This window comes from Crocodylus siamensis, chromosome 11 (assembly GCF_052110815.1).
Source record: "Crocodylus siamensis isolate JL-2025a chromosome 11, ASM5211081v1, whole genome shotgun sequence".
NCBI lineage: Eukaryota > Metazoa > Chordata > Crocodylia > Crocodylidae > Crocodylus > Crocodylus siamensis.
In genome coordinates, this window is record NC_143405.1 from 9,094,162 (window position 1) to 9,121,065 (window position 26,904).

General features: G+C 43.5%; 1 protein-coding gene across 26 annotated transcripts in view; it reads left to right on the plus strand.

The window, feature by feature from the left end:
• The window catches only part of FNBP1 (formin binding protein 1), a 132,920-nt gene that overhangs the window by 61,192 nt on the left and 44,824 nt on the right, over positions 1-26,904 (plus strand). For all 26 annotated transcript variants that reach the window (XM_090023003.1, XM_090023002.1, XM_090023007.1 and 23 more), the window contains 2 exons: positions 6,555-6,617; positions 8,978-9,082. In XM_090023003.1, the coding sequence (XP_089879129.1) occupies positions 6,555-6,617; positions 8,978-9,082 (168 nt within the window). The remainder of the gene's footprint in view (positions 1-6,554; positions 6,618-8,977; positions 9,083-26,904) is intronic.

Here is a 26,904-nt window from a genome sequence, read left to right on the forward strand (position 1 = left end):
TGCAAAATGGGGGGGCTTCTCCCCCTCATGTTAAGTGGGGGTGGGGAACCTCATCTTAGGATCGAGTATATACAGTACGCGTCTTGTTCCATTTGGCATAATAAACAGCAAATGTTTAAAAACAGGATAAAAGCAACTGCTTAATATGTTGTGCCAGTTGAAGATATTAACTGAAGATATTAAGGGACCATGTAGAAAATGGAGAGGGCCTTGCACGTCACTTCATTTGCAAGTCCTTGCATGTGCATGTAAATCAGTCAAGGATAAACATAACTGCTTTGCCAGATTACTTCACCATCTCCTTCTCCTATAAACAAAGCTGGAACTTGACCCATGGGGACAATCGCTGTTTGTTTTCTATGGGACAACTGAGGCTGTTTTGTCACAACCTTTCACAAGTAAAATGTTTCACTTGATCAATTTTTAATATAGCACAAGTAGGTCTGTTCTTATCTCACTAACATCCTGTGCGTCTTAGATGAGCCATTCATTTAGAATTACACACCAATCTGACGCTGCTTTCTCAACGATATTGCACAATGGCATTGTTCTCCCTCAGAGAATTGGGAACACAACTTGCTTGATTGCTTGTGACCTCAAACGGGCCAACAGAAGGTCACATTGAGGTAACATCTTCCCCCAAGTTTTCCTGCCAGCGCCTTCTACTACCCCTGGAGAAAGTAAAGCCATGTCTATGTTAGGGAAGTTTAAAAACAATTTCCAACCTGTTAGCAATGATGGGATCTTTTGGAGCAGACTGGCTGCTTCCAGTCATCGTAGGATTTGGGTGAAATTCTTGCCCCAGAAATCAGAGCAGGCACAGCTAGCGAGAGGGAGCAGGGCAGCTATGACCATGCTGAAATTTGCAATCCCAGATGCGTTTTTGGACAGTCTCCCAGGCCTTATTTTAGAAACTTACCACTGGCTGTGCTAACTATGGTGTGTGTTTTTAGAACCATTGAATGTTCATTATTGCCAGTGCTGTTCCCAGAGTACTTAGGAGCCAATGTCAAAGAGCAGGCCACTGTGGCACTTCAAGCACAGAGCAAAAATAGAATCCCTGCCCTAAAAATCTTACATTGTAAGTGTAAGGCAAGGCAGATACAAAGATCAGAGTACAAAGAAACCGTGAGCCCATCCTCATCACTCCAGTGGCCTCATTGTCGAGTATTTTGTAGGTGTAGTAGCAAAGGAGACTTTTGTGGAGGGATTTGATACAGGAAAAAAGGCATGCCTTTAACAGTGTTTACGGGGAGCTCTTCCCAACCTTGCAGAGCAGTGTTTCTCCACTCATAGCCACAACCCAAAAGTGGGTCACAAATAAACTTTAAAAATGGAGCAAACTTGAAAAAATGGATCAACAAACCCACTGCTGTAGAGCACTGTGGGAGAAAGCGGGGAAGTGTTTGTTTAAATGCCTGAAAGTGGGTGATGCTGCCTGGCATCATAAGCTAATTTGAGATGGGAACTGAATGCAAGGAGGATGCTTCATTGTGGGTGATGCTAGTAACAAAAGTAATAATTACAGTGGTTAATTTGGTGTTAGCACTGTCAAACAGAAGGTCAGTATCTTTTCACCCGAGCTGAGATGTGATTTTTGTTTTTTTTTAAAGTAATACAGGTTAAGTTACTTTTCAGTGTTTTCATCTAAGAGAATTCCTCCTAAGCTGAAAACATATCTGGGTCCAGAAGTTCTCGCAGGGTCACTCAAAACTTCAATCACAGGGTTTACCAAACTAGCTTAGATCATTGATCCATCGAGTCAAGTGATGGCCAGTTCTTGATAGGTCAGAAGAGACTGCTCCTCCTGCCGTGCTAACTCTGATCAATTATGCAGTGTTTTATCATGATGGGGAAGAGTGTCTTCCTGTTCCTTGTGAGTTTACTGCCATTGGTTACTTCTGTAGTGTTTTCTCTTATTTTACTGGATTAGACAATGCTTAAAGGATTAGACCATCTTTTATCTATTCAGTTGAGCCTAATGTCCATTAGGCTTCCGTTATGTTCTGTCTTATATTGTGTGGCTTTCCTCTGCAAGACTAAATAAGCAGAGTCTGTGTAGGGTTAGACTCTGCCTGGTACTTGGATGTGAGTGGGAAGGGTATGGAAAGCGTTTTCTTCATCCTGCCCTAACTTGTGCAGAGGCTTAATACCAATGTGCCCAGTGGAAGCTTTCTCATTGACTTTGGGTGTACTTGAATCAAGCTTCTTCTGCATTCACACAGGCCATCTTGCGATATTAACAGCTATCAGGTGATAACGGGTCTGAATTTTGTAATATTCTGTACCTTGTACAGCAGTCATTTGCTCTAGTTTCAAGTTGGGTATAACGTACATACTACAATTTTGATTTGGATGCATCCTTTCTCCTGTAAACAGCAATGATCACGGACACCCCACTGTTATGTTTAGGGTACCTTGGCTTTTCATCTGTTTTATAGGTCTGATATTGTGAAGTATTTTTTTCCAGCAAAGGCTGGCAAAGTGGCTAATAGCAAATCTAGACCTTAAATTAAAGACTTGAAAAAGTAGTTTGGGGAAATAGGAGACTGATCAACCTTAAAAATGAAATATTAACTTCACAATAAATAGCTTTCTTTTAACATTTCTACACATGGACTTCTCATGTGAATAAAGAGTTGACCCATAAGCTCTGACAGTTCTGTAGTACCATGACATAATCAATACCCAGCAAGATTAGTGCTTTGTTTTAAGGTTTCTTTTTGTGTTTTTTTCTGTTAAAAGATTTTTCTCTGTAGTCCATTACATTTGGGTTTTTGGTTTTTTTGGGGGGGAAGGTGGGGGGTTGTAATGATATTGAGTCATCGCTGATCCAGTTCTTGATGCAGCTTCTTTTTGTATGTTTGTGCTGGTGTAGATACCATCAGGAAGCTTCCTGGGGAAGGTGAAGCACAAAAACAATAGTTCACATCACTGCTATCCGTGTCCAAATGTATTTCAGACTGGGCATGCGAGTCGCTGCATCCTACTTACATCCCTACTCTTCATTTCTAAAATAAAATGTCTGCTGAAGGCTGGATTTGAACACTCACACTCTGAAGGGAATGCTGCATTCTTTATTTATGAACTGCTTAAACAAACACATCAGTGTGACTCAGCTGCAGAAATCAGTGTGAATAATTAGAGGGGGAGGTTTTCTATGTGATTTCCTGACTTGTTTGTCTTTTTCATATGTGCTGAACACATACATTAGGGAATAATCAATTAATAGGAATCTCTGATTTGGGTTTTAAAAACCTTACATTGACAGCACTGCCTTGAAACTTCAGAAATGATCACTAGAATAACAGTTATTTTTTTTTTCCAAAGATGTAAATCCAAAGGAGAGAATATGAAATGGACTTTCTGCTTGTAGATATGGGTTAAGAAAGTGAATTGGCTGCAGGCAAAGTGATGCAGTGAGTTGTAACTGGGTGTGGCAGGCAGGAGCCCTGGGTTCTAGTTTTAGCTCTGCCACAAGCTTGCCATCTGGTTCTGGGCAAGTTACTTCATTGCTCTATGTGTTGTTTTCCTTATCTGTAAAACGAGGCTAATGGTACTTAACTGTCTTCTAAAATGCTTTGAGACTGAAAAGTGCTCTGTGCTATTATTATTTACTTTTGATTAAAAATAAAACTTTTGGCAGGAGAAATGACTAATTCTTCCTGAGAATATAAGAAGTAGAATACAAGAAAAAAGATTGCAGAAATAAAAACATGGTCTCAAAATACTTTACATTTGTCATCATGCACAAACATGCTTTTGCTGACAAAGACAAAAGTGCTCCAAGGCCTGTTGTGTTACAAATGCATTTAAAGAATAGCTGGACGAAAAGTGCCATTCAGGATTTGAAACTGCAATGATACAATAAATTAGTGGCATACTGAAATTCAGTGCACTAGAAATCATCTAACTTTAACTCTGCATCCTGATTAATATTCTTCCTTGGTCTCATTACTTTCGTAATCCCTACAGATGCTCATCATAGCATCTCATTTCTCCATTCCTATAAAATGAGCTTCTCTCAAAATATAGTGGCATCCGAAGAGATTGGTACCTGCTCATGTTGCAATTCTTGGCTTGTGCAGTTATGGCAGTTTGGAGTTTGGTTTCGCAAGTAACATCAACCTAACAGAAGGTTTTTTGGATTGTACAAAATTTCAGAGTTCTGTTGATTGAACAGAGATTCTAGATGTTAAAAAAAAATGAGGTCTTGCAGTTGTTCTGTTGTTTTGTTTCCCTTTCCTTTTGTCTGCAGGAGTATCTCCAGCCAATAAATGAAATTATATTCTATTAAATCCTCTGTCTTGTGCAAAAAAGGGGGGTTTGGAAAGCACTGCCAGTACCTCTGGCTCTGAGCGACAGCCTAGTGTAGAATCAACTTCCTCCATGCAGCACACTGAATCTACAGGTTGGGAAGGCAAGAAGAGCAATAGCCATTTACAAAGGATAGCGACAATCAGGAAATGCAGTATGAAGAAAGCAACCCAGTGCGGTTATCAACCTCAGTGTAGCTGAGGTCTTTCCCATATCTCTCTGTATAGAGAGTATGCTCAAAAAGGAAATGGAGATAAACTGCAATAGTTTGAGGCCTTTTTTGCTAAACTTTACATACAGAATTAGGACAAAAGTAGGAGCATTTCATAATTCATGTTGGGGTGTGCGGGGGAGGGAGGTGGAGGACTCCATACCTCCTCAGCACAGTAACACAAGGACCTAGAGAGAGATGTGTAAAGCAAATGCAAGTCAAGATAAGGAACTTGGATCACATGGAGTTATTTTCTCTAGCAGCATGTTTTTGTAATGTCATGCTTCAGCAAGTATGCATGACACAGAAGCAAACTGTGGTAGGTGAGAGTTAGAATAGCCTGAGTCTCATCAGAGTTAATGGAAAAACAATGGGTTCTTTGGAGTTGTAGCGCTGCCAGCTTTTCAGCTGCATTGCCTTTTATGGCTGAGCTGCCTCACATTGAAGTATTCTCTATAGGTAGGACGATGGCAGCCTGACTCGGACGCTGCACGTTCCTATAATTAAAAGCGTTACTGAAGTTATGGCGCTCTCCTCTGCTCTGGGGATTCTAGCTTGGAGATGGACTCTGCCAGAATGCTAAAATTGTACAGTGCTGCTATGATTCGCTTCAGAGGAGCACCCCGGTACCTCAGAACAGTGCATGTTCATCTCTCTACCTGAAGGCCACCATAAATTTGGTTTTATTGGTTTATTTTTGCATCCCTTGTATGATGCAGCCAGCTGGTTTGATGGTATCAGAGGAACAGCTAGGAAGTGTCAGTGATGTGTTTAGTTCAGTATCCTGTTTCTCAAGACTCCGGCAAGTGTCAGTTGCTTCAGAGGAAGGGGCAGGAAACTGGAATCATGTGCCCTTGGGGAAATCTCTTTTGAACCTGGTCAGTTGGTTTATATGCAACAGCACATGGTGTTATGCATATCATTTTGCTTGGTCTTAGTCACTGACAATATATACCAAAGTCCATGTAGGGAAGTGCTGTGCACCTGCCAGGGTCAAACACCTTGCCTCTGAGTTTGCCATGTGGCTGCATTGAAATGAATGTACCATCCCTATTCCCCATTCTCAACTGGAAATAAAATAGTACCGTTTGAAGGCATCTCTTTGCCTGTCAGCAGATTGCACTTGGAAGTTTGTTTTGGCAAGGAGTTAGGAAATGTGTGAGCGGGGTCCAGCTTCTAAAAAGGGGGTTGCAAAGACAATGCACGGGTTCTGTTTGTAGTTTTGCCACTGACTCACTAGGTGACCACAGCCTTCTGCTGTGCCTCACCTACCCCACCCACAAATAGACAATAAGAATAACCATCTTTATGAAACGTGTTAGATAACCATAGGAAGAGCAGTCCGTAAGTGCCAAGAGGTATAATTTAAAGCTAACTATGATGAAGAAAGGTGTATTCAAGAAGACATATTTTCACTCAACACAACTTGGATGTTCTTAAAGCATTTTTACTGGACATGTCGCTTAGTAGATAGCTGCTTCATGCTTCAAAATTTCTATGATGGCCTAAGGTACATAATAACATTTTATATGAACTCAATTTTCCAGGGAGATTAATTTCAGAACAAAATAGAGGAAGACAGGTGGTGCCACAAACATAAGCCTGTAAAGGGGAAAAAAGAAAAACACATGCTGATATTGTATCTGAAAATCAGAAGGAACTATCAGTGCTAGCAATCCAAGAGAATAAGTCTTATGTAATTCAAAAGCAGTATTCAGTCAATAGCCAGAAAGACCCTGTTCAGGTAGAAGTACTGTGTGGGGATGGTAGGTTGGGAAGCCAATAATTAAGAGCTAGCCTAACAATATAAAATAGAATTGCTAACAGGATTAATTAGACTTTGTCTAGGAAACCTCTGTAATTGATGCATATCCACATCTGTGGCCTGCTGAGACATTAGGTAGCTATTCTACACCTGAGCAGTTTGGTAGATCTAGAAAGCCCAGCTGCCAGAATAATTTTGGTTTCTCTACAGCTCCTGTATTCAATTAAATGTTCAAAATGCTATCTTTTTTTTTTTTTACAGCACTTCCATGAAGGCCGAAAGGCACAGCAGCATATTGAAACTTGCTGGAAACAACTTGAAGCAGTAAGTGGAAACTTTCTTTCAAAGTCACGTTTAGAGCATTTTAATAATGTCTTGAGAAGTGTTTCTAAACATGGGGTTTAAAGAAAGATTAGGATTAGGAAAAGGTCTGAAAATCAAAGGAATGTAATTCAAAGCTCTGCTCTTTGGGATATAAAGATAGGCATAAAACAGTCTGCTCCTCATGAGTAGTATTTCATTTGAAAATGGTCAAAAAGTGGGAGATGACCTTTTTGGCAGGCATGCCACAAATTAGCCTGGCCCGTCTTCCTTCTCCCCTGCCCCCTCTGCCCCCCCATGCCACTCTGATCCTCTTCTCTGCCTGATCTGCCTCTCTGCTTTCTGCTTCCTTCCCTGTACTCCCTGCCCCATGTGCTGCTCTGCTTTCTGCTTCCTGCCTTCTCTGCTACTGTGCTGCTTGGTTTCTTCCCTGATCTGCTGTTAATGGAGGCCATTGGTGTCGCTTGAGGTGTATGTGCCACAAGTTGGTCACCTCTGCTCAGAGTATGCTGGAAGCTACAGAAGATCCATAGTAAGGCATGACCCCTACTGCCAAGAGATTACAATCCAAAAGGGCTGTATTCTGATACAGTTATGGGTACTGAATAGCACTTTACTCCATGCATGACTTCAAGTGAGACCATCTGCTGAAAAGGTGCTATTCCACAGGTGTAAATGTATCGGAAACTAGCCCTCAATATTAGGTGTGACCTGGAGGGAGGAGGAGAAACCATATGAAGGGGAAGGGATGAGGACAGGGGAAGAATAAACAATGGATGTGCTGTGCAGACCTTAGTCAATCAGTCACGAATGCACTTGTATAAAACAACAAAGGTAGCACGGGCTCACTGACTATAGCAGTGGTCTCCAAAGTGGGGTGTGCGCAAGACAATCCATTGGGGTGCGGGAAGAAAATACTAGAACTTTATATAAATATACATATATTGGGGGTGCGTGCTCAAAAAATTTTTACTGATAGGGGTATGCTGTGGCGGGCCAGTAGGGGGCGCTTCTGCGTTGAGCCACCCACCTCCCTGCGCCCGACCACCTTCCAGGCTCCGAATGCCTCCCTAGGGGCGCCTTATGCTTGGCCGACCCCTCTCCTGGAGCACACTCGCTAGTCTGGGGGTAACGTCGCCACCACCACCCCGAGAAGGGACTGTCTCGGCCCTGCGTTCTCGGGGAAACACAGGCCTAATAGTTCGACGGGTACTCGACCCAGTACAGGCACTTGGGGCACTTCCCCAAGTCAAGGGGGCAAAAAGTAAAGTCTCCCTTAGTTCGCAGACCTAAGGGGTCTCTTAGGCGTAATTTAGACCCACCCCTCCATAAGTCTCCCACACCAGTCAAAAAGGAGAACTTTATTGATTACAAGGGGTAAGGTAAACGAGGGTACAGGATTGAGCAATATCTTAGGAATCCTAAAGAGCAAACAGTGTGGCTGAGGTAGCCTTTTGATTACGCTTCTGTGTTACTGCCAGCTAGATATCTAATCAGATTTCGAGTAGCTTACTCACACGCATCTTCCAGAGTTCTCCAGTTTCCTTTCTGGAGTCTTGGGGTGAGAGATAGGTCCAGATGGTAAGGCTTCTCTGTCTCCCCTGCTTTGCTGCTGCTTCACCTCATGGCCGAAGAGAGAGCCTCCTTCCCCTCCCCACCCCCCAAACCTATATAGCCCCTGTGACCTCATTCACCTGCTCCAGTGGAAGTCAGCCCCAGTTGGCTGTCCACCAGCCAATTTGAAATACATCACCTGTTACCAGGCAGATTCCAGCTCCCCAGGTAGATGCCCCTCACCCAGGTGGCTGATGCCAGTCGTAGGCAGAGGGAACAGATTTCCCCCTCCCTCAGGAATGCAGCCAGCTCAGGTTACCTAAAGAGACAGGCTAAGGTGTGAATCCTCTGTGCTGGCCCATCTAATCACATTGTCACAGGGCAGAGATTTTGGGGAGAAACCAAGGTGGCTTTCTGCCACATATGCAATCAAAAAAGTTTGGAAACCACTGGACTATAGGATGGCACAAGTGATGGATTTAAATGCAGAGAATAGTAGTTTGGCAGTTCAGAGCGAGAGGCACGTTTCATGCAGAGGGGGACTGTAGAAAGGCTGAGAGACTGGAGCGTCAATGTTGCTGTTGCTAGAAGAACCCATCTATCTGAGGATGAGGGAAGAGATTTTATTTCTGATAACTTGGATGTATTTGTAGTTCTTTAGTATGGAAATTTATGCAGATGTAAACGAGCCAATCTCAAACACTCTTGGCAGTGATTACAGCAAATTATGTTAGTAAGCAGTGCTTATTAGGTTGAATTTCAAATAGTGTCTCTCTCCCATATCTGATGTGCCTGTTTTTCCCTTTCAGAGTAAAAGGCGGTTCGAACGAGACTGCAAGGAAGCGGATAGAGCCCAGCAGTATTTTGAGAAGATGGATGCTGACATCAATGTTACGAAAGCAGATGTTGAAAAGGTGAGCTGGGAGAGGAGGCTTTTGCTTCTAAATACAAGTTAGTGTGCTGGCTTTGACAACCTTGCCAGGTATCACAGCTCTTTCAGGACTGGGTATCTTACCAGCATCCTCCATTGTTGAACCAGGACAGTGCTGCTCTGCAGTGCAACACCTCCACGGAAAACTGAGGGACCCTTTCTGTTGTAAATGGTCTCAGCTTTCACTGAAGTCAGTAGGGCTGCCTCAGTTTAAAGTAGCTGATCTAGTTACTGTGAATTGAGTTAATGAAAAACCAAGTCTTATTTGCTTAACGGCCCAGGTTCTGCCATACAAGTTGTAATTCAAGTCACTGCAGCAGCTTACCTAGTGTTTCATCACTGGGTTTTCCAGCTTTATTAATCAATCGTGGTATTAGGTTAGTGTAATCAAGACAGTTACTCCATTATAGTAGTAGTAGGTAGAGGCATAACTCGTATCCTATAAATGAACATGGACTGCTGATGTGGGGAAGGTACTTTAAATGTATCATAGACCAAGAGAAAATACCTCCTGTGCTAAATGGAGCTGCCCTAAGGTGTCAGGTTTTCCCAGTGGCAAGTGAAGGTGAAAACTGCAGTTGTGCTTAGAACTGCGAACATTGGCAACAAAGGGGTAGAATCTAGAACTGGTTTTCTGGTTACCTGATTGCTTTACATGGTATAACTATGGACTTCTTTTCCCATTTCTAATAGAAATAATCAGCAGAGTAGCTGTTAAATTATAGTGTTAATTTGGAGCCTGATTCTATACCTTATTTCACCTGTGGACCCTTTGAAACCCACAGCTGAAGGCACGATTCTGCTGTCCTTATTACCAAATATGAGTCAGGATGATGGAATGGTGCAGATGTGGCACATACTGGATTTAGGCACATGATAGTTTCTTAGGGTGCTGGCACCAGGCTAGTTTATATTGTTCTTTAGGGCTTTGTTGTCTCAATCCAGGCCAAGTCCTAGTAATGTGTCTACTGGAGCAGTCTGAAACTAACCCTAGGTTTATTGCAGGAAATATTTTCATCTTGGAAAGTACCGTGATGGGTCTTCTTGGCACAGACCGTGTAGAGATTTATTAGACTTGACATGCCTCACGACAGAAGGTGCACAATTTGCATTATTTTGGGGGAGTTCTTGCTGGTTCATTAGTTCTATCAAGTGCAGGTAGAATTTGGTAGTGTCTTTCTTTTCCTTCCTTTTAATTTTTTTGTGTAAAAAGTAGCAATAAAATTAACACATTAAAACTACTCAATACCTGATGCATTGAGGTCATCAACATAAAATCTTGCTTTGTCAGTGTTAGCAGCATGTTGTTACCTTACTTCATCTTTAGGAAATGTTGTGACCATGAGGCACCTCAATAACCTGTTCTAAAGTAATGGTGTGTTATCTTTTTGTTTTAGTGGTTGCTGACCTGAGGCCTAACGTTTCAATCCTTGCTCCTAAGAGTTATCCCATTAGAGGCAATGGGGTATCTCCTGTGGGAAAGGGATATAGGAGTGGGATCATATTCAGCGGTGATACTGGATGTAACAAATTATCATCTCTGAGTGTGCTTGTAACGCATTTAGTCAAAAACCATCATTGTTTGGGAATGGTTTCAGTATGGCAGGGATTAGCACCCTGCTACTGGGTTGTAGAAGGTGGAGGGTTGCAACATTATTTATGGGGTTTGTTCTTTAGCCCTGATTCAGCAAAGCAGTTAAGCAGATGCTTAACTGTTAAACTTGGGTTTAAGCACTTTTCTGGTGCAGGGCCCCTACTATTGAACTTTTTTCTTAGGCAGCTCCCATATCGCACATGCAGGAAGTGTAAACATTTAGCCCAGTGATAGTACTATAATTTAAGAAAGCAGCATGGAGAAGAAGGCTTGTCTACATTGCTTCTATTCTTGATGGAACTGTGCATCTGTTCAGAAGCTGCAGAAGTATGACATTCCTGATCTAGATAGCTAAAATTAGCTTGGACTTCCATGGCCACAGGTTCACCCACATAGGTCAAAAATAACATGTCCACACTGACCAATATGTAGTGGATTTGGATCAGATGGCTGGCCTCTTTGCTGAGGTGCATGGCATATTCAGCACCTCTGAAAAATCAGCCCAGAAACATGGCGTTGTTGCTGTGATTGAGCTGAGAAAAGGTTTTTGCCACCTCCTCTATAAAGTCAAAACTGTAGAGTTACAAGCATTTTTGCCCCTCTAGTAAAGAAAGCTGTGTATTTATTGGGGACTTCTTAAAACCTTCAGGTCTAAATATACCAAACACCTGTTGTGAGAGAAGCCAGAATACAAGGAAATAGTGATTTATAACAAAATGCTTCTATGTAGAATGTAGTACTTACACATCTGGAAGTCTGGTTCATGCCACTTCACGCCACGTGGTTACAATGGAGGAACTTCTTACTAAAATCAATAGGAAGCTAGAACTTCTCTGGTATGCTCAATAACATGCAATGTAGAAAGTAGACCAATAACACTAGGGCTGCATATATTAGCAACTGCACACGTAAATGCAAAATAGACCCATAAAATTTCCCGGAAGCATTCTTGCATATCAAAGCAGAAAAGACCCAGGTGGCTTTATCATTTGCTTTGCTATTAATTGTAAACTCACCATGCAGATTTAATTCCTTATCACTTTCTCAATTTGCTAGAGTATTTTTACAGTTGAACGCACATACAAGGCTGTCAAAAACAGAATGCATCAGATATACTTTGTACCAGAAAGGGGTCAACTCTGCTCTATCTATAGATTTTTTTTTTATGCTGAAAAGTAAGACTTCTCTTAGATTTTATGCAAGGTAGAGGTTAAGCCAGAGAAGCACAGCTGTGACTTACTAGCCTAGGGAAATAAGAACTTGTGAGGTCTGAAACCAGAACTACTACTGGCTTTCTCTCTGTGCTACAGCCAAGTCATGTACCTGTGTCACGAGGGATAGCATGAGGTAAATTCTGGAAAGCAATCCCTGTCTTAATTTTCTTCCTCTGTGATTTGGACATGGAAATGAGGAGGGCCTTACGAGGAAATAGGGTTGACCATAGTAGTTCCCCTATATATTATCACATACATTATAAATTGCAAAATGAGACAATGGCATCTGGAAGGCAAAAACCCCCCCAACATTGAATAGGCAGGATCTGTTTCTAGGGTGGTTAGCTAATCCCTGGGGAAGGCATTAGTCAAGTCCCCAGTTATGTTGTCAATCAGCAGGCTAGATGGAGAAGGACGAGGTTATCAAAACGAATGGAATGTGAAATAATATTACGAAACAGAGAGAACAGTGTTTTCTGAGTGCATGTGTTAAACCGGGTTCACCCATCTCAGCTGTGAATAATGCCCTTTCTTTGCTTGGCTGTGCCCATGTGACTGGAGCTGCTGTTACATAACTATCCAGTGCAAAATAGGAGATTGTTTAACCAGGGACTGCAATTGGGGGTAGCACTATCTGACTTCTTCCAGAGACGCAGAAACTGTCCAGTCTCAAGTGAGGCCATACAATCATTTTCTCTCCTCCTTTTATTACAGCGTCTCTGATTTCACTTGCCCCTTATAGCTTGGCTGCTGCAGTTTCACCTCCAAAAAAAACCCAAAAAAACCTTCCTGGCCAGGAAAGCAGACGATTTGGCTTTGTGTGGAGCCAGTACTATTCAGTCTGCTGGCTGGATGCGATGCCTTTCTGGGCAATGTGATCAGTTGCCCTAATTTCTTGGGCTTGAGAGTGACACCTCTACAGCTTTTTAGCTTCTTTTTGCTAACGTGGGGAGACATTGCAGCGTATTTTGAATCACATATTAGAGAAATGGAATTAAAATCCTGCAGTGCGTCACAATTACATTTGCACTGTGCTAAAATAGCTGTGATTCACTGTTGTGCCCCATGATTTGCAAGACTAAAGGAGGCTATGCCAGGCCCCGAGTCTCTGATTAGTCCCCTACCTTTCCATCTTAGATAACAGCTGGCTTTGTCAAATGGAACAGGAAATACTGCAGACTGGTTCTTAGTATTCAGCACCTTAATATGACTTTGCAAGCTGCACTTGAGTCACCATTAAGCCTCAATCAACCAGAAAGAGGGTGTGGAACTGGATTATGAATCACCTCCCTTCTTACTGGAATGGGGCAAGGGCTGTGTGTGACAGTGAGGGCCTTCTTTTTGTGCCAGTGCTGGGGAAGGGCTGGCCTGTGAGTTGTAATGGAGCATAATCAAGTACAGCCCAGCCTAGATGGATGAGCGGAACATGTACACAGGCAAGCAACAGGGGCCAGGGCGATCCTGCGATTAGGGGCACACATCCACAGGAGGCTTCAGATGCCTCTACACAAACGCTTGTAGTATGGGGAACAAGCAGAAACTTCCCCTCCTGCTATCTGACACCAACCCAGACATAGTGGGGATCACTGAAATGTGGTGGGACCCAACACATGACTGGGCGGTGAATATCAAGGGCTATAGGCTGTACAGGAGGGACAGGACAGGGAGGAAAGGCAGGGGTGTGGTGCTCTATGTCAAGGAGGAATACACATCCTCATCAGGTAGCACAGAGTCAGAGGAGGGGCACATGGAAGTGCTCTGGGCTAGAATACAAGGCAGTCGAGGGGAAAGAGACTTAACAGTGGGGGTCTACTACAGACCTCCCGACCAAGGGGAAGAGCTAGACCAGGAATTCTTCAGTCAGCTCACGGAGGTAGTTAGGTCAAAGGACGTGGTCATCATGGGTGACCTGAACTTTCCAGACATCTGCTGGGAAGAGCAGTCAGCCAGGTCTGACTGCTCACGTAGGTTCCTAGCCCGAATGCAGGATCTCCATCTAACCCAGGAGGTGCACTGCCCCACCAGGGGAGATGCCTTTTTGGACCTGGTGCTGGCCACGGGTATGACCCGGTAAGGGGCTGTGGGTGCTCGACCCCCTGGGCGACAGCGATCATCACCTGCTGGGATTCATCACCAGCGCAAGGTGGCAAAGGCCTGCAGCAAGGCAGCCGCCCTAGATTTCAGGAGGGCGGACTTCAGTGAGCTAAGGAGAATAGTCAGGGAAGCGCTGAGGTCCTGGAGGGGAGGGGAGGGGAGCCAGGCGTCCAAGAAGAATGGTTGCTCCTTAAGGAGACGATCCTCCAAGCCCAAAGGGAGGTAATCCCAACATGGATCAAAGGGAGCAGGAGGGCACAAAAGCCCCCATGGCTCACCAAAAGCATCTGGGAACGTCACCTAGCTAAAAGGGAGGTGCACACCCAATGGCAGGGAGGGGCCATCCCCAGGGAGAACTATACTGCGGCTGCTCGGGGATGCAGAGGGGCAGTCAGGGAGGCCAAGGCAGAGATGGGACTGGGATTAGCTTCCCGGATCAAGGACAACGACAAGTCCTTTTTTAAATCCATAGGGGGCAAAAAGAAGGTACCAGGTAACGTGGGGCCCCTGCAAGACACGCTAGGAAATCTGGTCGTCACACCAGATGATAAAGCTAACCTATTTAACAACTACTTTGCCTCCATTTTCCTGATCAGGGACCAGATCAGCCCCCGCACCAGGCCCCCCTCCCCAGGCCCCAGGGGAGGCACACCTAGGCCTAGGGTCAGGAAGGATCTAGTCAGGGAACTTCTGGAGGGACTGGACGTATTTAAATCAGCTGGTCCGGACGATCTCCACCCCCGAGTGCTGAGGGAATTAGCTGAGGTCATTTTGGAACCTCTGGCCTGGCTGTACGAGCGCTCGTGGGGCTCTGGTGTGGTGCCAGAGGACTGGAAGAGGGCCAACGTGGTTCCCATCTTCAAAAAGGGGAGGAAGGAGGACCTGGGGAACTACAGGCCAGTTAGTCTTGCCTCGATCCTGGGTAAGCTTTTTGAGAGAATTATCCTGGTGCATATCCTCGAGGGGCCAGCGGGGGAGGTTATGCTTAGGGGCAACCGACACGGCTTCATTAGCGGCAGGTCCTGTCAGACCAAGCTGGTGGCCTTCTACGACCAGGTCACCAAATCCTTAGATGCAGGGGTAGCACCGGACATAGTCTTCCTGGACGTCAGGAAGGCCTTCGACACTGTGTCTCACCCCGTTCTCATTAAGAAACTGGGGGCTGTGGTGTCGACACCCACACAGTCAGATGTGTTGCCAGCCGGCCGGCGGGCCGCACCCAGAGAGCGGTGGTGGACGGGTCATGTTTGACCTGGAGGGACGTGGGCAGTGGGGTCCCCCAGGGCTCAGTCCTTGGGCCCGCGCTGTTCAACCTTTGTCAGTGACTTGGACGAAGGGGTAGAAAGCACCCTGTTCAAATTTGCTGATGACACTAAGATGTGGGGGGATGTGGGCACGCTAGAAGGGGGGAGTAGGCTACAGTCGGACCTAGACAGATTACAGGGGTGGGCGGACAAGAACAGGATGGGATTCAACACTGACAAGTGCGAGGTGCTGCACCTGGGGAGGAAGAACCGGCACCATACCTACAGGCTGGGGAACTCCCTTCTCAGCAGTGCAGAGGCAGAAAAGGATCTTGGAGTCATCATTGCCAAGATGAACATGGGCCAGCAGTGTGGGGACCTTGTCAGGAAGGCCGACCGCACCTTGTAGTGCATCCACAGATGCATCTCAAGCAGATCCAGGGAGGTGATCCTCCCCCTCTATGCGGCACTGGTCAGGCCGCAGCTGGAGTACTGCGTCCAGTCCTGGGTGCCACGCTTCAAGAGGGATGTGGACAGCATCGAGAGGGTCCAGAGGAGGGCCACTCGTATGATCAGGTGGCAGCAGGACAGGCCCTACGAGGACAGGCTATGGGACCTGAACCTGTTCAGCCTCCACAAGAGACGGCTGAGGGGGGATCTTGTGGCCTGTTACAAACTAGTCAGAGGGGACCAGCAGGCATTGGGGGAGTCCCTGTTCCCCTGAGCACTACCTGGAGTGACCAGAAATAATGGTCACAAGCTGGCAGAGGGTTAATTTAGAAGAGGCATCAGGAGGCACGACTTCACGGTCAGGGCGGCTAGGATCTGGAACCAACTTCCAAGCAAGTGGTGCTTGCTCCTACCCTGGGGGTCTTTAAGACAAGGCTTGACAATCACTTTGCTGGGGTCGTTTGACCCCATTACTTTTTCCTGCCATGGCAGGGGTTCAGACTCGATGATCTGCTCAGGTCCCTTCTGACCCTACTAACTATGAAACGATAATGCCCGTTTGAAGATCACCTAGTCTGACTTTTTGCATACCCTAGGCCATCCCAGCAATTCCTCAGTGAGCTTAGTGAGTTGTGGTGTCATGAGAAATAGTGTCTTTCAACAGACTTTTCTGAGCATGCTACAGAGCTGGCACTTGACATTGTGGCTCTGCATCAATGGCAACACAGGGGGGGGAGTGGGGGGCTGCTTTACTTTTTGTGCCTAAAGTCAGAATTCCCTGTGATTAACAGAGGGGCAGTGGAAAGGATCACGTGGCCATTCGATGCAAGTGTAATAATCCAGACTGTGCCTAGGTAGTTCCTGGTCCCTGTTGGAGGCTGTGCCAAGGGGCACTATCCCAGTGTGCTATCCGTATCTTTAAGGCCTGGGGTTTTGTCTTTTTATACCTTGTGTAAGTAACTATTATTTAAACGGCACAACTCTCTTTAAACCCAGCTGCTTATTGTAAGAGCCCCACAGGCCATTCTGAAACCCCTCCTTCCAAAATGAAAGTCCCTGCAGCCCTGTGCAGTACGGACACATACTTCATGCACCAAGAAGGGGTTGTGCAGGGCACTGTGCTTTAGAGGGCTTCAGTGATCACCAGTACAGAGAGAGAGAAAAAAAAAGCCTTCTGTGCCCCATCAGGGAACAGCCCATGCTCACCTCTGCAGCAGGTCAGCTCTGCTGGCTGGTACAAAGGTGAGGAGGCAAGAGGTTTTCCTCTCTCCCTGCTCCTGTTAGATTGGTAACTATACCTTTGAGCTAATAAAAGGTATCACCAAAAAACCCTTGCAAAGCAGTAGTGTAGTCTCTGAGTTTCCTTCCCTTTCTGTGGTCACATTCAGGCCTTAAATGACAAAACTTAAAACATTTTTAAGGACCTGATACTTAGCTGAGGTCTTGCATGTGCAGTTCAATGCAAGTCTCTCTGCTGTGAAAGGCTTTGGCAGTTCAGCAGCTTGGTTTAGATGAGATTGGGTTAGGAAACTTTAACTTTGCAGTGAGCCGTTCTACAAAATCCTAGCAATGAAATTGGCTGGCATGATCGTGGAGACGCTGTGCTGGCTTGTTAGCATCGCAGTAGGTTACAGATGCGTGCAGTTCTTTTTCAGAAGCCACAGTGCAGTTGTTCTAATGTTTTGACCATTTGAGGAAATGATCTCCGTCACATGAGCAGCCTGATCAGTGTACATATAAGGAATTGCTCTATTGTTTGTTCCTTTTCTTTAGGCAGCAGTCACTAGCAAGCTGACCTCTTTATGGGATGGTGTAGTATCCAGTGGTGTCCTTGGAGACACTGTGTAATAAAAAATGTTTACCTGCTTCTCTTAAGAGCTTATTTTATGAGCCGGATTTTACAGAATCACTTTGCAAAGAGGAAGTGGTTAGGTCCGTGTCCTGGGGTGTTGAACTTTTTTGCTTCTAGCTGAGTTGCTTGGAGTAAAAGGCAATTAGCACCTTGCAGTGGATGCTTATCACCTAAGAGGATCAGCCCCTTAGCTGGCAGTAGCAAAACCACATTGTCATGTCCTAGATAGCAATCCGTTCATCATGAGGTAGTAACTGTTTTTAGCTGCCTACAGGAGAAACTGTGCTCGTGCAAGAGTGTTCAGTATTGCCTGCCTGACATCGGTTCAGCTGTTTGCTTCCTGTTGTGGAGGAAAGTTCCAGCACACCCCAGAGCTAACGTACCAACTCTTAGACAGATGTGACCTTTGGTGGATCTGGGTGTGGGTTAAAGGCTTATAATGGAAACTTGACCTGCACCTTCACAATGGGGTACTTCCCAGTGCCCGTAGTAATAATTTGGAGGAGGGGAGATTCTTTTCGGTAGAGAATCTTTGCTAAATCTTTGATCACACCCAGAAAGGCTCTGTTTGCATCATAGCTTTATTCAGATCCTGTGGCATGTGGCTGCCTCTTTCTTTTTTTTTTTTCTTTTTCCCTAATCCATAGGGTTTTAATTTGTTAGGGGTCTGCTTTTTGACTGCAGTGAATCACTGTCTCCTGCAGCAACTTCAGTCATCCCTTTTCTTGGAGAAGAGGTACCCCCTCTCTTCCCAGTGTTTTACAAACAGTTATTGTCTTTCTAATTTTATGGCCCCCATCCCAGTGGCATCTCTCTTATACTAAAGATTTTGTCATCACAGTGCTCAAGGAGGTGCAGAATTGCTATCTTTACTTCATAGCTGGGGAAACTGAGGCAAGGAGAAAGACCTAAGGCCTCTCCATTGGGAACCTAACCATTAACCTTAATGTATTTTAGATCCTAAGTGGCTTGTCCAGAGTCAATCATAGTAGAGCAAGAAATACCATTCAGATCTCCTGAGTCCCAATCCAGTGTTCTACACCCAGGGCAACCCTTAAGCTAAAGAAATCCCCCCAAACACTTCCCTAACCAATGGCCACATGTCAAAACGTGTGTGAGATATGATCTACCCCTTTTCTGCCTGTTTTTCTTTTTTATTCAGGATAAGTGGAGGTGGTTTGCAAAGGGAAGTAAGATTCCAGAGAGATTTAGTATTAGCAGACTGCAAAGTAGATCAGACTGGGGCAAACAATTTAAATCACTGAAATATTATTGAATTTTCTAGTTACTTTTAGTGTTATACATACTTTATTATTTTCAATTGGGTGCAAAATTTGTATTTCTGCTCTTCTCTTCCCCCTAATCCCCCGCCACTGACTTTGGATGGTCCTTATCAATTTTTATTCAGTTTGGAAAGCCTAAATTGCTTCACCTCTTGGGAGCCCCATTGTTAATGTTGCATTAAGTAATCATGAGCTGGGTCACCAGCAAAGTCAGACTTAATGGACAGCTAAGAGAACTGGCAATTAGAGGGATTCTTGGGAGAACTGGCTCTTCTGGTCTTTGCAGATGGAGTAGGACCTAAACTGTCAGCTGCTCTCAGCCTGTGGGCTGATGCCCTTTAGGCCATAACGCCTTTCATTAAGGGTTTATACATTTTTACTTCTTGGTACACATGCAGTTTTTTTTTTACATGAGCCCATTGGTGACCTGGAGAGGTCTCTAATCTGTGTTTGGAAGCTTCCTTTCATTTGTCTGTTGCACATGCAACAGTCAGGTCAATATAGATTGAGAGAAGGTGTGCTGTATTAAAAAAGAAAAAGAGAAAACCCACAAACAAGCCAAAGAGGAAAATTTATCAAATTCAGAGGTGAATAGTAGTAACATCTCAGCAGCTTTGTCCAGGAACTTCACATTAAGTTTTCCAGTGCAACCAGGAATTACGGATGCCTCAGTCCTTGGGTACCTGAAAGACCTTACGATTTCCGATTGATTTTAATATTAATTAATGTTGGTTTCAGTAATATTAAAATTGCACATCACAGTTTAAATAAGAGAAGAAAAATGGGAGACTCCCCACAGTATTTAGTAATTGAATTCATGTTGGGAGTATTCCTCCTCCCATTTTATTCAATAACCCCAAACCTCTGTTTCTCTCATACCTTGTGCATTGTGAATTTATAAGTGTATCACCAAGATGTAAACTGAAGAGGCAGCTTAGTTGAACTTCGACCCTGTCCCTAGCTTAGCACAAAGCCTGTGCATGGCTTGCTTTATTGGTAAAGGTGGGTATCCCTGCATTTTTCAGTTCTAACTCAGGCAAAGTCCCCATTCATTTGTATGGGATTTTGTCTGCATAATGTCTCACTGTAGTCATTAGTATTTGGCCTAATGTAATTTAAGTTATGCAGACCTGTTCCCTTTCTGGACTGTTGGTTTCTTAATTGGCAGTGCAGTACATAGAAGCATTAAATCCATCAGGAGGGTCTCTAGCATGATCTGTAATAGGGAGTCCTATAAATACTTATGGCTCCTATAGATGTGTGGGGAGCCTGCTCTGACGTGCAGAAAATGCAGTGCGTCAGAGCAGACACGATTAATTGGGTCTGCTGGAGCATGGAAATTAATGTGCTCTGGCTGCCTTTCGTGTCAGATGCATCAGCATCCCCATGTGTCCCCACGCTGAAAAAATGGCAGTGGGGTAGTTGGAAATAACACTTTTGATGACCTTTAGTTCAAAGAGCCCTGCCATCTTTTTTTTTCAATGCAGTGAAACATGGGGGTGCTGATACATGTGACACTTGGGTGCTTTAAATTAGCGCAGCTAGCTAATTAAAGCACCCGGTGCCAGGTCCTGAAGCACATGTAAAAATGCCCTTAGTGACATGCTGTGATTTGTGTATCAGATGCTTTTCTACTGTGACTCATTTAACATATTAATTTTGCTTTTCAGTCAGCTAAGAATTAATGGCTGCAAAGGTTCTGTGCATTTGTAAGGAGGAGCAGCCACATTTCCTAAATCTCCTTATTTATAATGTGAAGTTTTTGTATTGACTCATCTGAGAGCAAGTATTGAAACACAAGGTGCAAGATTGAATCCCTCTGAACTCATCTACCTGCTGTGTGCGGTAATACCTCACCGCACCACATCATGATCTGGCCATTTGAACAAGCACCTTATAAAGATGCATTGTTAGAAGTGCCCTTGTTTGTATTGCCGCTAAACTTTAAGTACGTGGGAAAGAAACATGCATGCCAGCGGCAAACTCCTGAATTACTAAGGATCAGATGAGAGACAAGAAACTTGCATAAGGGATAAAATAATAATAAAGGGGACATTTAGTGATGCAGAACTAATTAATTTTGTGCCAGATAGTTAAGACTTTTTTACTTTTCATTCCATTCTTATTCAGTCAGACTTCTGAGACAGCCAGTGGACATTTTTCCTGAAGAATATGTAATAAAGAATATGTAAAAGTGGAGTAAAGACCTCAGGATTTAGCCCAGTGTCTGTAAGCTCTTCCATGAGTCAACATTTTTGCTGTTAGTAATTTATAGCCATAAATGTAAAACACTGTAAGCCTAACTGATTCAACCTGGCAACTTGCATTGGCCTTGCTTTGCTGTGTTGTATATTGTCTGCATTTTAAAATCCTTCCCAGAGAAATATGAGCATAACTGTGCACAGTATTCCAAGTATGATCTAACTGGTCTATCATACAATAAGGGAATAATTTCCACTGTTTATATGTGATACTTCAATTTATGCATCCCAGAACTTGGTTTGCTTATTTTACTGCCACTAAACAGAGCACTATGCAAATGAGTTATGTGTATCACAGTTCCAAATCCTTCTTTATTCTGATCAGACCCACGATAGATATTATTGTTGTGTAGGGGTTCTCATTATTTATGCTGCAGGCCACTGCGTATGAGAGTGCATTAACTTCCCTTCCAACATCCCAGGCACCCATATCTTTCATCCTGCAGAAGCCAGAATTGGTGCTTCACACTGTTTATGCTCCATTGGCAGTGCCCTTGTCTCCTTGCTCTTTGCTGGTAGTAAGTTATTTAAAGGTGCTTTTTAGGGTCTGCAAGAGGTTGGAGTGGATTTTCTTATGGACCCTTTTGGATATCATTGCTTGCAAGCACAGACCCATGGACACACAGGCCTCGGATGTCCCTTCTAATCTTGGGGCTGGATGGTTATTGTGGTAGGGAGCTGGACTCCTTGCTTCAAGGTACAAATAGATTCAGTAAGCTCTAAGAGCAGCATGGATGAGTCTTGGTGCTTCTTCCTAGGTGGAAATTGCTGCTGGTGTTGCTCTTTTTCATTATTTATAAGAGCTAGAGGCTCTGATCATTGGAAGGGCCTGTTGTGCTAAGCATGGTATACATGAGACAGTTCCTGCTTTGAAGCTATGACAGCCTAAATAGACACCACCAACAAAACATGGTAGAAAAAAAGAGTATTTTCCTCATTGCTATTTTACAGACAGAGAATTGAGACACTGAGAAGTTTGTGCAGGGTCTCACAAGGGGGTCTGCAGCAGTGCTGAGAACTGAAACCATTTCTCCCATTTCTCAGCCCTGTCTCTTAACCGTAAGTCCATCCTTCCTCTGGCAGGCAGGTTCAGTGGTTCATGTTGGACATACTACAGGACTAATGACACCAGCACATCTAGTGCGGTTAGAAGAGTCCCTGTCTGAGTAAGATGGTTTTTCTATGCTGTAGATAGGAAGAACTGAAACAGTAGAGTTGTGTTAGGGAACTGTCAACAGCCTCATCCTGCTGCTGCTTCTGAGTGCTATAAATCTGGTCTGTCCTCCTCATTAGTGCCTTATTGCTATTTTATGGTTTTAATATAGTTCTCATTAGCGTGTGTTGAGATAATCTAGCAGAATTGTATGCTTTGCTAACAGACCAGAAAACAGTTGGGAAGGTTTCATAATGAAGATTTTCCATCCCTGTCAGTTGTTTGCTCATTTGTATTTTGTTACATTCGGCCAAGGGCTTTCTGGGATCCACAGCTTGCTTGTTTTTTTCCCTTCTAATTATTGAAAGTAACAGTCTGTTTTATTTCTTTTTTTTTCTTTTTCCAAGGAAAACAAGGGTTTTTCTTCCTGACTGAGAAATGATCCAAATAGTTGCTGTAAAATAGTTAATAATAGAGCCTGATCTTACCAGCCAAAAGGTAAAATTCTGGTCCCCTTCAAGTTGCTGGCAGTCTTCAGTGGGTTGAGACTCGCACTCAATAAGCCTAATCCTTTAAGTGATGTTAAATGTTCTGTATTCATATGGTGCTGAGTGCCACAGGGACCTGGTCTTTGACTACGATTTTGTGGTGCTTCAGCAAAGCAAATAAATAGCAATGTGTGCTCACAGGATCAGGCTCATGAATGGTGGAAGAGTGGAATAATACACAATTACATCATTTGCACTGTGAAAATCAGTTTTAATAGATTGGGCTATGGGGCCTCATTCTGAGACCCTTGTTTCCTTAGTGCCACTTATGACACTACTTAGGTATATAGGCATGATTTTAAAGTTGTGAGTAGCTCTGTTAATTTAAGGAGTTGCTAAGATACTCTGGTGCATTGGGACCAAAGACCCCGTGTGCAACCACTCCTGATGATAGTGCTGCTATGAGTCATCCCATTGCCACTGGCAGTAATGACCCTTTGTGACTGCAGGCTTATAGAAAACATTCCTAACAGTGGTGAGGTATTGCTTAGCATGCTTTTATAATTAACTTGTTTTGAAGTTTCTTTTTCATATTTGTATTCCTGTCTGGTCTTGTATTCACCAAAGAGAGATCTGTTGTTTGGCAGGCGACAGCCTGGCAGTGCTGCCTCTCGCACTGTTTGGGGGGGTGGGGTGGGGGAGCTCCATCAAAGTTTTGACTAGAAATTCTGCAGTTTTGGACAAGAGGAGCTGCTGAGAAATTGAACTGTTCTGCTCATTGTGGATCTGCTGTACCCTAGAGAAATCTTTTTTTGTGCCCTTTTCAGTTATTCATATCCCTCCCACTACAACAGCCTTTGAGAGTTGCATTTTTTGTCTGTGTAAACCCTGAAGACAATATGTCTATTGACCCTCTTGCTGTTTCTGGAATGTGTCTTCAGAATAGTTCCCTTGAATTGTTCTCATCAAAATATGCTGCATTCCTCATCCTTACTCCTGATTGAAACGGTAAAAATGGACAGGGAAATTTAACAACACCACCATCACCCCCCCCCATAAAAAAAAAAACCTAGTTGCCAGTTTTCTTTGAATGCCAAACCTTATTGCTGTGCAGGGAATGTATTCTGAATGTATTAATATCTTCAACATTTTATCATGTGATAGTAGTAGCATGATAGCATGCTGCTCACCCTCTGGTTTTTCTCAGTGCTGAATTATGGGAGGGGCTGTTCCATCTTCCATTGATATCTCTTATAAGCTTCCCATTGCTTTCAACAGGAGTTAGGCAAGGTAAGGTAAGCCACCTGTCCAAGGCTTTAGTTTGGTGGATTTCATGTTACATTGCTTCTCCGCACGCATCATTCATCCGAACCATCATTGCACCTTCGTAGCATGAGAACTCTACAGTAAAAAGAATGGAAGAAGTCTTGTTTGCAGTTGTGGGAGTTATCCATCCCTCATAGGCAGCGTCTTTCATAATAGAAAAATGCACTATGTTGCTAAACTACAGAAATTTTGAATCATCAGTATGAAAAATAACTGTTCTAAGTAGCAAGAATCAAACATCCCCTCTAATGCAGGTTACATCAGAACTAATGTTTGCCAGAGTTGAAATTCTTTTAATTCCTAAATGGAAAGGGGGGGAAAAAATCTTCCCTTAAATGAAGTACTTCATCCATAAAAGGCTGTAGGCTATTACTGTTGTCAGCTCCAGTGACAGAGTTTTGGCTAGCCTTTTTTTATAACCAGAGGTTCATTAAAAGCATTATGAGCATCTGAAGCCACCAACTTGTGAATTGTGTGAATGTCTGATTTTTGCATATCATAGCGAGGTAGAGAATTGCTGCAGAAAAATGTGGCAAAAACAGTTTTGATATGAGCATGTTTGTTTGTTTTTTTCTTGCTGCTTTGCAGAGACAGATAAGTAGATGCCACACTGAACAGCTCTTCTGTTTTGCTTTGTTTTCCAGCTTGGGGTTAGGTGTCTCTCTAAGTAAGGTCTTTACATTGGATTGTAGCTTCTTTACACCTCTGAAAATAAGCACCTCTGAATATATCCCATTGCTTTGTATTAGCTTACTGTTGTCATAAGTAGCCCTGTATCTGAAGTAGGCGTTTTATGTTGTGTTCTCTACTCATGGGTGGATCTAGGATTTTGAACAGGGGACGGCAGATGGCATGATATATCATCCCATATAACACAACACACATTTTTCTCTAGCTAAAATAAATTAGATACTTTACTAATATGCTAGGGGCATAGGGCTATACTATGTAGTTTTAAATTGATGCAAAAACAAATCTAACTTAATTGGAGTATGCATTAATTTGCTATAATGTATAAAAATGTAGGCCAAAAAATAATCAAAAGGTGCTTTTTCATTAGCCCTGTGTTCATTAGATTTATGTGCACGTCTCTTTTTCAGATTCATAAAACAAAAATCTAGCCGCCTTGAGCATCTTGGTAGTGCATCCAGTGCTTAATTGAAAGTTATTTCCATACCTGAGTTAATGTTCACCTGAATTAATGCTTTTAGACAGAGTTAAAAACAGTCTGCAGTGCTGTTAAATAGAAGCTACATTAACAGGAGCAGCTAATAGACAGCAGACTTGCTGAAGAAAGGATAGCTTGATTAGTAGAACATCAAGACCTTTAAAAAAGGAGAGATGGTTGTTAACACTTGTGGAAGGAATGTTTAGAAGGAATCTGGTAGCTTAAAATGATCCCTGGTGTTAATTGACTCCCTCACTGTTGCCTGAATAAAAATGCTGCTGCCACTGCTGTGCAGTTGTTTTTAAACTTTGGGTGGAGCTGGAACCAAAAGGGGTGGGGGCAGGTGCAACTGCACCATTGCACCTCCCCCTGGATCCACCTCTGTGTCTACTGAGCCCTGGAAATGCCATTCTATTTACAGCCACAGCTTTAGGTTTTTCCAACTTGCCATCACCTAACACAGCAAACAGTAAAAGAAGGACTCAGTCTTTTGAATTAACAGACAAAACAGTTCTGTGTTGCCTGTGGACTAGAGTGTTTTAATGGTCCTAATCTGGAACTAATGTAGACTGGAATAGCCCCACATAAATCCAGCAGAGCTGTGCGTGTTTACACCAGCTAAAGATTTAGATCTGTGTGTCCTTGTCATACTTAATTTATAATTCACCAGTTTAGAGGAAGCATATTTTTGAACTAATTGTACATTAGAGTCTGAGTTGTGGCTTTGATTTAAGTAGGGGTTTTACCGCATACCATGGCAGGGCTGAAAAGGCTGCCTTTGCATCTGTGACCCTTAGGCTTTGTTGCTGCCATAAAAACTTTAAGAAAAAAATGCCTAAAAAGTGAAGAAGCAGTGTTTAGGAAAAGTGACCTGCCCCCTCTGCATGTCATATGGGTGCCCATACAACTAACTTTGGGAGTGGGGGTACCATGGAGTGATCTGAAGTGGGGATAGGCCTCCTTGGTGTTTAGCATTAAAGGTAAATTGCAAAATAAGTATAACATCTCTGAGTGGCTTTTTCTGGTGTGTGTGTGTGTGTGTGTAAAGGTGACCTCATTCATTTCTCTTTCATGGAAAAAAAAAGTGTTTTTTTTCGGCTGCTTTTGTTGCATTTATAAATATCTACACATAGATCTGTCTTCTGTATTTTGGAGAGCTTTGGCAGTCTTGGGGAGACCTGGAATGTAATTTCCCAGATGGTGATGGAAACCTGAGTTCTCATTCTATCAGCTCTGCCCAATTACAAGGAGAAAAGGACATTGGCTGAAAGAGCTGCATCTCAAGTTTCAAACCCAATCTCTGAGGTCGCGGTTGGATTCCAAAGGCTAGGTTTTCCAAAGCCTGTCTGAAAAAGAAACATGCGAAGGCCAGACATTTTTAATGGGGAAAAAAAGGAAAGAAAAGAAAGGAAAACCTTCTCTGGACATCTATCTTAGAATATATGAGCAGCTGAGCATCCACACATCTATTTACATATTTATTTATTGTACTACTCAATTTGAAATTACTTCTGAGATTTTTCAGTTCCCTCTCCAAGGTTACTGTGGCTATGCAGGAGCCCAGCTATAAACTATAACTTGCTAATACTGAAGTGATGATGTTAGCCATAGGACACATTCAACAAAAGTGATTAAAAAAATCAACAGAAGTGATTAAAAAAAAATGAAGGCTCTTTCA